This window comes from Esox lucius, chromosome 13, assembly GCF_011004845.1.
Source record: "Esox lucius isolate fEsoLuc1 chromosome 13, fEsoLuc1.pri, whole genome shotgun sequence".
Lineage (NCBI taxonomy): Eukaryota > Metazoa > Chordata > Actinopteri > Esociformes > Esocidae > Esox > Esox lucius.
Window position 1 is genome coordinate 10,153,384 of NC_047581.1, and position 12,722 is coordinate 10,166,105.

The 12,722-nt window shown below is 44.8% G+C and overlaps 1 protein-coding gene across 1 annotated transcript in view; it reads left to right on the plus strand.

Moving 5' to 3' along the window:
- The window catches only part of ipo11 (importin 11), a 168,155-nt gene that overhangs the window by 44,505 nt on the left and 110,928 nt on the right, over nucleotides 1-12,722 (plus strand). Inside the window, exons 8-15 of the mRNA XM_010892441.3 lie at nucleotides 512-560; nucleotides 1,908-1,978; nucleotides 2,221-2,413; nucleotides 3,100-3,252; nucleotides 4,494-4,537; nucleotides 6,312-6,402; nucleotides 6,869-6,916; nucleotides 7,443-7,548. Of these exons, the coding sequence (XP_010890743.1) occupies nucleotides 512-560; nucleotides 1,908-1,978; nucleotides 2,221-2,413; nucleotides 3,100-3,252; nucleotides 4,494-4,537; nucleotides 6,312-6,402; nucleotides 6,869-6,916; nucleotides 7,443-7,548 (755 nt within the window). The remainder of the gene's footprint in view (nucleotides 1-511; nucleotides 561-1,907; nucleotides 1,979-2,220; nucleotides 2,414-3,099; nucleotides 3,253-4,493; nucleotides 4,538-6,311; nucleotides 6,403-6,868; nucleotides 6,917-7,442; nucleotides 7,549-12,722) is intronic.

A 12,722-nucleotide genomic window follows, 5' to 3' on the forward strand; every position in this document is an offset into this window, starting at 1 on the left:
TTCTCCCTCAAAGTTACTATAGCTCACGTTTCCCTTACACTGCAGAATATATTTGCGAATCAGTCTTGGCTGTGACAGTTTAATAACAAAGGCGGCTCACCATAGGGCTTTGCCTGGTATAATTGAGTTGGCGTTTTGACACCAGCAAGTGTCGAGTCAGTCTGGAAAGGCTGTTGATGTGCCTTGAAAGGGGAAGATTTTACAGTGCTGTGAATCGGTTTACAGCTATTTTCTGCATAGCTGGTTATAGATTAATGTAGCCTCACACCATATTGTCACTGCAGTGTTCTGCAACCTTTAGTTGATTTCCCTCTCCATCGTAGGGTATTAAGGTGGATAGGCTGTGTGGCTTGTGTGTGTTGGTAATGTGTGCATGCAGCCGCCGTTTTACATTATGACCGCCTTTCCTAATCGGCTGGTGAAATGGAAGTGACCACTAAGATTCACCCGAAATAGAGAAATAACGTAGACCCATGCTCATTCATCTCTTCTCTCTCCCCTTGGTCTTCAGGGCTTCCTTAATGCTGTGTTTGAGAGACTGAAACAATTCCTAGAATGCAGTAAGTATTCTGAACCTTCCTATCTAATAACTAATAACTAATATTTTGCCTTCCCTGACACACCCGTTTGAATCTTAGTTTTCCACATGGTGCGTTCAGTATGTATTTATTGGTCCCGGTCCCCATTACCATAAACATTATGTCCTTGTTTCTTAGGGGAGGTCATGGTGCGTTGGGTTACCACTGGTGCCGGGTCACCGCATTTTATTAGAGGTTTAGAAGTGTTCTTGTTGTTACATGTAATTACTGACACCTCAAATAACAACTGATTGTTTATTACATTTTACAGTCTTTCTCCATAGGCCTTCACGTGTTAATGTCCATGGTTTTGGAATTGGATTTCCAACAAACAAAGGATTGATGGTCAGGTGTCCACATACAACCCTGTTTCCCCAAAAAGTTGGGACGCTGCATAAAATGCAAATAACAACAGAATGCAATGATGTGCAAATCCCTATTAATCCCTCTATTTAATTGAAAATAGTACAGAGTAAACATATCAGACATATCAAACATTTTGGGAAAATTTATGCCCATTCTAGCTAGGTTCTAGCTCTTGTTTATATATGGTTTCTTCTTTACATGGTAGAGATTTAACTTGAATTTGAGGATGCAGTGACAGTGTGTTTACAGACACTGGCTTCAGAAGTGTTCCTGAGCTCATGTAGTGATTTTCACTACAGAATCTTGATTTTAATGCAGAGGGCCCATCCAATATTGATCGCGGCCTTCCAATATTGGTTTTTGACCTTGTCCCTTGCGTACATAGATTTCTCTGGAGTCTTTTAATGTTATTATGTACCGTGCATGATGAGATGCCCAAACTCTGTGCAATTTTATAATGAGAAACATTATTCTTAAATTGTTGCTCTATTTGCCTGCGCAGTCTTTCAGGGAGGGATTGTCATTCGAGACAGCGCCTTATTTTAGTTGCTGCTTTACTCATTCTCCCGCAGTGTGTTCAAGGTAAAAGAGTGTGTGTTGTAGCTATGAGTGGTTTTTGTAGGTCAAAAAGTGAGGAGTGGCCAGATACCAAGGCTGATGTGTAATGTCCACCTGCAGTGAAAAGCATTATGAATTCCCTTCCTCTGTCTCTCTCTGATAGTATTACTTGGATAAGATCGTTGGATACTTAAACATAATTTCCTCCGTCTCTTCTTCTCCATTCCCTGCTTTATTGGCGGCTGGGCAGGGAGATAGAATCAGGTGTCTGGCATTGATGATGAGTGGGGTTGATATCAGAGTTAATGGCTTCATATGTAACCCCTTCGTAAAAGTGATGCCCCTAATGAGGAAGTGCAGACAAAGCTAGTCTCACTTGTCCTGTGTATCATTCATTTGTTCCAGGTCGGCAGGTAGGCCCAGAGAGCCCGTGTCGGGAGAAACTGGAGAAAACTACAATTCTCTACACTAAAGTGGTGAGTCAGACCGATGAGGACCGTGTAGGCCTGTGTGCTGCCCCAGTCCGCTGCTTGGTTTCTTGGTGGCCTTGCATGCCTAGAAGGTTGACCGACACTGATTGGCTTCTTTTATACTGCTCTTTCTCTACTGTCTTTCCGCTCTCTCTGTTTACTGTCCTTTCTTTGTCTTCCTCTTCACATGTCTGCTTTTCTTCATCTGCCTTCTTCTTTCATCTCTCTCTCATTGTCCCTCCATCCAGCTGTTGGATTTCCTGGAGGTCCACCCGTGCGCGTTCATCCCCCTGATTCAGCGCTCGCTGGAGTTTGCCGTCAGCTACGTGTTCACTCCGGCCGGCGAGGGCCTGGCCTTCGAGCGCTTCACTGTCCAATGCATGAACCTCATCAAGACCATCGTCAAGAACGACGCCTACAAACCGTGCAAGAACATGGAGGGTAGTTTCCTGTATTTTGTAGGCTACAGAAGTGTACATTGGCCCAGGATACACAAGCTGTGGCTCCGTTCAGTAGCCTGATACAAGGTGGTTAGGGTGGGAGGGGCGGGGGCAGGAGAAAAAGTGCGGGAGGGATGTGAAAAGGAGACGGAGGGGTACATGAGAGCCAGATGAAAATGAGGTTAGCGGAGAGGGAGAGTGAATAGGAAGAGAGCGAGACAAATGGAAGGAGTAGGAGAAATCATCTTTAATACAAGCCGCCCGCGAGCTACCGTGGTATAACAATCAGTGTGAATCATCGACAGTATTTAAGGATTTTCCCCTGAAGACGCGGCTGCCTGCGCTCATTGGCAGTTCATGTAGTTGAATCTGTCTCTCTCTGCTGTTGCTTGCTAAAGGCAAATCTCCTCACATGTCTCTTACATGCCACTCAGCAAATCTTTACGGTTTTAATGAATAGCGACCAGGAGGGCTGGGGGAGAGAAAGACATTCCAACAGACCGTCAGGCAGACAGACAGGAAGGTGGGCAGTCAGTCAGGCAGACAGACAGACAGGAAAGGTGGGCAGGCTGGCAGACAGGCAGGCAGACAGAGATGGGTTTAAGTTCTGAGGTGTGAAGGGCTGGGCATGGTGGTGGTAGTTTTAAATTGTGTGTTCTAACTTGCTGTCTCTATCCCATGTCTCAGACAGTAAGCCTGAGAGTCTGGAGGCCCACAAGATCAAGACGGCTTTCTTCACACACCCCACTCTCACGGAGATCGGGCGGCGTCTCGTTTCCCACTACTTCCTGTTGACCGAGGAAGAGCTAGCCATGTGGGAGGAGGACCCAGAGAGCTTCGGTACACTTACCGATACATGGCATACTGCTACTAATGCCTTTCGCTGTATCTGATACATACTGCTACCAATGCCTTTCACTGTAACTGGTACATACTGCTACCAATGCTTTTCACTGTATCTGATACATACTGCAACCAATGCCTTTCACTGTATGTAACTGGTACATACTGCTACTAATGCCTTTCACTGTATGTAATGATACATACTGCTACTAATGCCTTTCACTGTATGTAACTGGTACATACTGCTACCAATGCCTTTCACTGTATGTAATGATACATACTGCTACTAATGCCTTTCACTGTATCTGATACATACTGCTACCAATGCCTTTCACTGTATCTGATACATACTGCTACCAATGCCTTTCACTGTATGTAATGATACATACTGCTACTAATGCCTTTCACTGTATCTGATACATACTGCTACCAATGCCTTTCACTGTATCTGATACATACTGCTACCAATGCCTTTCACTGTATGTAATGATATTTACTGCTACTAATGCCTTTCACTGTATCTGATACATACTGCTACCAATGCCTTTCACTGTATCTGATACATACTGCTACCAATGCCTTTCACTGTATGTAACTGGTACATACTGCTACCAATGCCTTTCACTGTATGTAACTGGTACATACTGCTACCAATGCCTTTCACTGTATGTAACTGGTACATACTGCTACCAATGCCTTTCACTGTATGTAACTGGTACATACTGCTACCAATGCCTTTCACTGTATGTAACTGGTACATACTGCTACTAATGCCTTTCACTGTATCTGATACATACTGCTACCAATGCCTTTCACTGTAACTGGTACATACTGCTACCAATGCCTTTCACTGTAACTGGTACATACTGCTACCAATGCCTTTCACTGTATGTAACTGTTACATACTGCTACTAATGCTTTTCACTGTATCTAACTGGTACATACTGCTACAAATGCTTTTCACTGTATCTAACTGGTACATACCTCTACTAATGCTTTTCACTGCATTTAACTGATACATACTGTATTACTGCTACTAATGCCTTTCACTGCATCTAACTGATACATACTTATGCTTTTCACTGTTGCCTTGCCAGCCTCTGATAGCCCTGCCAAAATGTCTGTCTTAATGTCCACAGTAATGCACTGCTGTTACCCAATGAAAACCTCCTCTGCTTTTCCTCTCTAGCCTTTCTGTCTCACCTTCTCACCTCATTAATGATGTTTTGTATTCACAGCTGTTGAAGAAACGGGGGGTGATTCCTGGAAATACAGTTTACGGGTGAGTGAAAGACATGCACATACATACACATGCACGCACAAGCAAGCACACACATAGTCTCGCCCTCTCCTGGTATATACTAGTGCACACAGACAAGGCAGGCTTGCTCACCACAGACGAGCCTTAAAAGCAGCTGATCTCCCTGTAATGGCTCTGACTAACAGCGTTGCTGATTGATTTCCACAGTCACACTGAAGCTAATTACTTCTCTATTTCATCATATCCCTCTTTGCCTTGATTGCTTGAGAGTCCTTGACTGGGATACCCAAGGATACCGCAGCACAGCCCAGGGGCTGGGGCCCAACTCAGAAAGTTCACAGGATTTGCAATTGTCATCCTCTTCAGTGCTCTTTCAGTGACCAATGCAGATTACTTTCTCACTTGACTGGAATTTGGAGTGGGATTGGACCGTGGCAAAGTGAAATTTTGTTAATGGAATATCAACCCCACCCCCTCAGTACCTTACCCTAAAAACTGCTGACAAATCTTCAGCTCAGCAGTCAAACAGAAAGAAAAATAAATGCTTCCAGTCATGCTATACGAATGTTATATGAACGGTACCTTTGTAACAAGACGTCTTGTTGATCAACTCTGCTCTTCCCCACAACAATAGACGATTATTAGAAAATGGTGGTCAGCGAGTGGGTGGTTTGGTACAGGGAGTGTTTTAACACCGTCTTTGTGTGATTGTAGTGGCTGCCTGAATAATCTCTCATCCTCTCTCTCTCCATGCATCCTCTATCTCTAATCTTCTCTGTTTCCATTAAGGGCCACTCTGCTTATTTTCATGTCACTTTAGTTTAGGGTCATTTATGCCTGTCTGGGCAAAGATCCGTACTTTTCTTGAAGAGCGGTCAACCCCATGAGGGCCTAGTTCATTGTGCTGTTGGCGCAGACATCCTTTAGGTGAGTTCCAGTTCAGTCCCGTCTTCAATCAGTTCAGGTCTTTACTCTCCAATATGGATCTCAACAGTCCCAAAGTCTGCTCACCCTCCCTCCATTTTGCCTGGCTGTCAACTACAAAACGGACTAATGCCAGGTGTTGCCCCTGGTCCATCCACATACCTCTTCAGTGTCCTTTCAGTGAGCTGTGGCGGTATGGCCTTAGTAGAAGTGGTCCCACGGGCTTCTGTCACTGGCGTTTAGGGGACGTCAAAGTGTTGTGCAGGTCAAAGCCATCAGAGATTAGATTATCTTTAGCTAACAGGATCAAAGCCGGCAAGCAATTTTGCATATCGCACCTTGCGCACGTGTGTTTCCAGACCTGGCCCAACCCGTCGGTTTCTGGGACCAGTCAGTCGATTTGATCGTTTTTGCACTTTGAAAGGCCCGCGGAAGGTGTTCACATCCCATTAAGGGGAAAGACTTCTGCGGTTGTGGTTTAGCTTTTGGCCAAAAGAGGGTGTTTAGGTTGCCAGACAATCAGTACTTGCCCTGTCTCACTGCTATTGATCTTGTCACGCTTGCTTTTTCCTGCCGAATTACTACACGCGCTGGAGGTGTGCTGCGTGCCTTGATTTGATAAAGCCTGACAGGTGTTGTCTCGTTGACGATTAACCTTTAACCCCGCCCGTGCGACACTTGGCTCTGGCTGTGAGTGATTAGTCTCTCATGTGATGCGTACCACTTGGTTTTTGAGTGTGGCTGTCCTTCCTCCCCTGCCAATACCTCATTGATTTTAGAGCCAGTAGAACTGACGGAGATAGACTGGATCCGAACCAGAGGGAGTGTGTCTTGTTGTTACTGATTTTCCTTCCCCCATGCTCTTTGCCAGCCTTGTACAGAAGTGTTGTTCTTGGACATCTTCCACAACTACAGCCAGACTCTAACACCAGTGCTACTGGAGATGGTGCAGAATCTACAAGGTGCGTCCATTATTCTGTTATTTTAACATTATCATGGGGGTGGGGGGTCTTGTAATCGTAATGGGACATTCTGTTTAAAAGAGGAATACTTGTTTTCTCTTCAAAAAACAAATTGGTAATTTCTAACCTCCTCATTAATGTCTCAGGGGTGCTTCACTGCAGTAACATTCAGAAGGGTTGGTTTAGAACATGTTCCGTAGCGTGCTACTCTGGCCGAGTTCGTAAGTCAGCGAGCAGTTAGAGCATGGAGAAATTGGATGGCACTAGATTGGAAAATGCGATGTTGGCCAAGAGCCAAGTATGGATGGTGAGGTGTCTTTCAGGTTCCAACAGCAGCGGTGTCAGGAAGACCTGGTGGATTGGCTAACATTCAGTCAGACGGAGGATTCCATGACGTCCGTGTGCTGCTATTGTCTGTCTGCAGGTGTGACCTGGTGTGACCTGGTGTATGTGTGTTTGATTGCAGGTCCCACCAACGTGGAGGATCCGGTTCAGCTGCTGATGAAGGATGCAGGTGGGCAGTCTGTTAATGCAGCCTCCCCGCTGTAAGGTCAGGGGTCACGGCTCTTTGCAACGTTAGACCTACCTTTGTTCCTTAAATCGGTTTTGAAGCTGAGAAATACAGATGAGGGGATTGATTGGCTAGCCTTGGAAGCATAACCTCGTCGTCCGGACACAGGAACAAGACTTTATATTATCAGCTGGAACCCCCTTGCTGTGACTGTAGTCAGACGTCATTAAACATTATCATAAAAACGTTTTAGATGTTATGAATAAATGTATGCAGTGCTGACTGGAAGTTGCTCTAGGTATGAGTGTGCTAAATGACTGTAATGTAAATTAGTTTATGTATGTTCCCCATGTCTCTCAGAGAAGTCCCTAAACCTCTGTGTTCTTTTCAATTCAGTGAATAGTAAAAGTAATAAATAGTGTAGGACACACTCTGCTAGAAGTTATTCAAAATGACAAGACCAGGTCAAAGATTGGCTGAATCTCTTTGTTGTGATAGTGTTTCATTGTGTCTCCTTACCTGTTCACAGTGTATAATGCGGTGGGGCTTGCTGCGTACGAGCTCTTCGACAATGTTGACTTTGACCAGTGGTTCAAGAATCAGCTTCTCTGCGAGCTGCAAGTCAGACACAACAGGTATGCCGTAACTATGTAATGAACTGGTAATACTTTTTGCTGCATATCCGTGGACAAAACAACCATCCTGTCAATCAATCCGCAAACTCGTTTCCTCCATCGCCACTGTTGGAGACAATTACTTTTATGTAACCTCCTTTGGCCGCCCCCCCCCCCCGCTAATTAATTAATCCCCGCTAATAAACCCATCAGGTTAGTAGTTGGCATTGTAGATGCTAAAACATCCAGACCCAGACAGTGATGACTCAGCTTAAGGAGAGAGCAGGACCTTGTTTGGGGGGGCGGGTAAAGGTGAAATGCGGGTTCTTGTGCAGTACAAAGGAAACCTCTTGACCCTTGAGTGGTCAAACACCCAAAGGTAATGACGTCCTGACGACACAGGGCAGGTGTGTCGATGTCACTGAGTGAGGGCTTTGATGGGGATATCTATCGACAGAAAAGGACTCCAGCCTCTCTGACACATCAAAGCATGCTGACTTACTTTAGCTGAAGTAGCTCCATCTGTCCTTATCACTCGTCTGTGGTAGGGGGCCAGAGCCCTTCAAAGGGAGTTTCAGAATCCTCTGCTGCAGCATTCATCATCTTTGTTGTAGGTTTCCTTTTTTTTGTTTTGTCTGTTCTGAGAATGAATTGAGGTTTGTAATCAAAATCTGCTCTGATACACTTTTGAACTTGGGTGTTTTTCTTTTTCTTTCTTTTTTTTTTTTTTTTTTTTTGCTGCTTGTTTGGATTACTGAGTCAAGCCGGGAGAGAGCAGAGATGGTGTGTTTGGAGCCTTTTGAAACGCTAGGCACAAAGGGATTCTAGATTGTCTGGATAGAAACATTTGAACATTGATAATCTCCTGCATTGTCCTTGGATGGTGTTTTTCCCCTCAATAGCTGTGTGCCATGTCAGGGCAGTGTGTGCCAACCCCCCTAACCCACCTCCAACCGAAATGTATCTCTGTGACCTTTGCTTCTCCTCATGGAAGCCTAAAAACACAGGGAGCATATAAGTTATTTTAGCCGTGTCAGTCTAATTTGCTGGAGATATGGGCTAGCTCTAATTCTTCAAAAATGAAGTCCTTATTATTTAGGTGTAGTCCTTGCCTTGTGGTGCCTTGCTCTTCCCCTCTATCTTTTTGGCCTATGTGCATGAACCCACAGTTTATTTTTCCACTGGTTTACCATGCAGGTCTTCATGTCTGGATCAGCTCCCAGATAGTCAGGACGCATCCTGAATGAAACCCTCTTACCTTTTCATAGTGCTCTACTTTTAACCCGGTCCCACAGGGCACTTAAGGGCGTGTAAGAGTGCACTCTAGAAGGAATAGGGTGCCATTTGGGTGCATGCTTAGTGTATACATCTGAATTGTTTGATGTGTCTTTTCCCTCTTCCGTGTGGGTATTTGTGTGTGGGGTGAAAAAGCAGAGCCGGAGAATTACGGAAAGAGGCAGGTGACATCGTGCCGCTCATGATCTGCCTTCTGTAACGCGGCGGACGTAGATGCTGACCTGGGAAGGAGGGGGGGGGGGTGGAACGACCGGCAGACAGAGAGACAGATATGCAGTGAGGCTGATCCAACCCGGGCAGTCGCTAAAAGGCGTCCTCTGTTTTCTCAGCTGACTCGCTTTCTGTGGACACTGGCAGTGGTTCGCAGCTGACAAGGACAACCGTGTGCCCGCCTGCCCCAACCTTGCTGTGGGCATTTTGTTACCCAATGGGTAATAGGCTGGCTGATGTCACTCCAGGGCTGATTCCGGGGATTAGATAGCATTGTGTTCGAGGAAATGCCACATGTGGCACAGCTGCATTCACAGGGTGGGAGGTAGAGCGAGGAAGAGTGTTGAGGAGGGATTAGCCAGATCAGAGTGCTCTTCACAGGGCACCACATGGTGTCCACCTGCATAGGTCCCCTGCCAGCCTGCCTCTTCTACCCACAGGGGAAGGGGTCAAGGGAGGGCTCTGGAGAGAAAGAGGCAAGCGGACCCTGAGATGAGATGCCTTCCAGGTGTGTGTAAAATGACAGCTATGGGCACACTGTCTCGCTCGCGTTGAAACATACTTGGTGTGCGCGACAGCTCCCGAGCCGGACGTCACTTTGGAGCGCTGCGTGTTCCTAGAGCTATTTTACAAAGCAATAGCAGAGCACAGAGGCAGTCAGGTTTATATTAGACCCTGTTTATGACGGGTGCTTCTATGAAACACTTAAACCTGTTTACAAGGGACTGTGTGCCGGTGTTTTGGGATTTGTGTAAGGTTTGTTGATGGGACTTAGTGTGAGTGTGTGGGCCCTCCTGCTGATTTCCGCCCCTCCCACCTAACGCTGTTCTTTCCATTTCATATCTGGGTTAGCGTTAGGAAATGTTTTTAATATAGGTCATTAAAAGTATTGCTTGGGGACATTTAAAAAGGCACAGGGATATGTTTATGGATTGATGCGATGTTCTGAACCTTTGGAATAGTTTTGTGTGTTTCTGTGTGCGGGTGTGCATTTGTGTTTGTGTGCGGTAGTGCGTTTGTGTGTGAATTCATTTTGCGTAGAAATACTTGGTTTTATCGGCTGACTGAAATCCTGTACATGCTTCATGCCATTTCTTGTTCACTTACGGTTCTTGGTTCTACTTTGTATTCTGCTGTCAAGCTGTTTTTGACACCATCTGCCCTTATATGTTTCAACGATTTGAGGTGAGTCAGGCTGTGATTAATGACCTGTCCGTCTTCCCTGTGACACTCACACTGTTTAAATATTAATAGGTTTGTCTGTCAGTCGGACAACGTTGGTATTGAATGTGACTGACACTTCCCTTTGCTGGCTGTTCCTGGCTCCTGTAAGCCCCAGTGATTAAAGGGGTTGTCACCGTTTTGGAAACAGGGCTGATGGACTCACTGCTGTCACCGCCGGCCTCCTCACCTTCAAGCCAAAGAGCCATGGTGACCGGTGATTCATCACAGTGATGACAGAGTACTCCATCAAAGGTGGCATTGTGGATGGAAGAGTCGTCTTTGGTGCCGACCTGTGAAGGCTCCCCTACTGGTGGAAATTCCTCAGTGATTCAAACGATGATCAAAGGCTACTTTTTCAGAATTTGGATTTCTTGCCCTGCCTTTCCTCTGCAACAAAATGGAGCTTGCAAGTGCTCCGAACATCCACAAGGATGCCATCCACAAGGACGCCAAAACGCCACAAGGCTATGTGGCTCTGCCTGACAACAGTCCAACCAAACCCCTGGACAATGCTGAATTAATTTGCAAGACCCCTCCCTAATCAATGTATGTACGCTGTGTTTACAATTCTGTCCCCTGGTCACAATAACATGCTTGTACCTTGAGGCTGGGACTTTACCACAGCATCATTCAGGAGCACTACAGAAAGTTTGTTGTTGTCCCCATATCACGTATAGGTAGCAGAACCACTCAATCAATCAAATGTATTTTATATCTGCATTTGTCACAAAGTGCTTATAGAAATACACAGCCTGTACCCCCAAAAAACAAACAACAAGAAATGGATGAACATTGGCTAGGAAAACCCCCCTAGTACGATCAGAAATTAGGAAGAACCTAGAGGGAGCCTGGTTCTAAGGGTTGGCCAGTCTATCTGCTGTGCAGGGTACATTACCTTTTTGTGCCACATTTTTGCATGTTTCGGTGACCAGCAGGTCAATAAATGCAGATGGGCTGTGTCCAAAATCTTTATTCAGAATCAAGATCCGCTGTAAAAATAGGTTGTCAAGGACAGGGACGACCAGGTGGGCTGTGGGCAGTGACAGCAGGAATCATCTGGCAGCAACTAGATCGGCAACACAACCAAGAGTACTTCAACGAGGGACAGCTAGGAGTCGTCTGGCCAGATAGTCCTGAGGTGTTGTCCAAGGGTCAGCCAGTGACTATGCCTCTGCAACTGTTTTTCTCCGTCATGGCAATTTGAAATCATAATTATTCAGTAAAATAAATCAGTAGTTTGTGTGGCCTCCCTTAACATTTAATTAAAATTTTCTCTTTGGTTGACTTTCAAAAAATTATTCTAATAGAATGACAGCTTTTTGCACTTCTGCTCTCTTCCTTCAACTTTCTTTATTCTTCTAGCCATCTCTGAAGATATCGGTTACCTTTTGGGCAACATGAAAATTCTAGTCCCTTTCTAGTATATGCATGTTATTTTCTATTTAATCTAATTTCCTGAAGTATTTCACAAACACTGCCCAGATATTTCAAGCAATTTTCTCACCGGAAGGCTTTTCAAACCCGGTAGGTGTCTGTCTGACCAATTGCTGCCCACCAGTATGATTGAATTATTCCCACTGTGCCGCACAATTCTGCCAGATCCCACCGGGGGTAATTCAGTGCTCTGCTTCAGAATTCTGGTGCCCCCCATTGTCACTGTGGTAATGGTTCCCCAGACGTGGCGGAGTGAGTCTGGGTAAGTGTCTCAGTCTGTGAATAGGCCGACGAGATCATAGTACAGCAATCTGCTCTCCTAGTCTCCCCTAAACTGCCCAGAGTGTCCAATGAGATGTCCAAGCCAGAAAGCTCTGCCATAATGCCAATGTCCCAGAGACAGTGGTTCAACAGTAGCAACAATTGAGGCCTCTAGAAGTTGTAAAAAAAAAAAAATTTAACTTCTACTTTATATAACCAAACAAGTGGTATGGTAATGGTAGGAGTGTATTAACCTTTTCTGAATCTGGAAATTGTGTTTTTGCATAAATGATAAATGAAATTGGGTTACCTTCAGTACCTATTACTGATCAATTGATTTGAATGTAATTCAGTTAAAGTATCCCCAAGTTCACTTAATAATGTTATTTTTTATAATTTTTTTGCAACTTGATAACTTGACAATTAGTAATAATTTTTCAGTTCTTTCTTTTTCAATTATTTAAATATTTAGGAATATTTAGTTTCTATGTATTTGTTTCCCTACACCATGCCAACCTACATCAGGAATGTTTGTCAGTGTCTGTGATTATGGAAATTGAAAAAGATGTGCTTTGCCCCTCAGGTTTGCACAGTACTGTAATGCCATTTTATCCAAGCTTTCACGTGTCGGATAAGAGAACATAAACAACCGAAGCACAATAGTTACCTAGACAATATTAAAACCGATTTCATTATTTTCCCCAGCTCAGGTTTGTTAACATTTCTGGTCTCCTAGCCAGATAATTATGACTTGTCTGTCTTACTTTGAA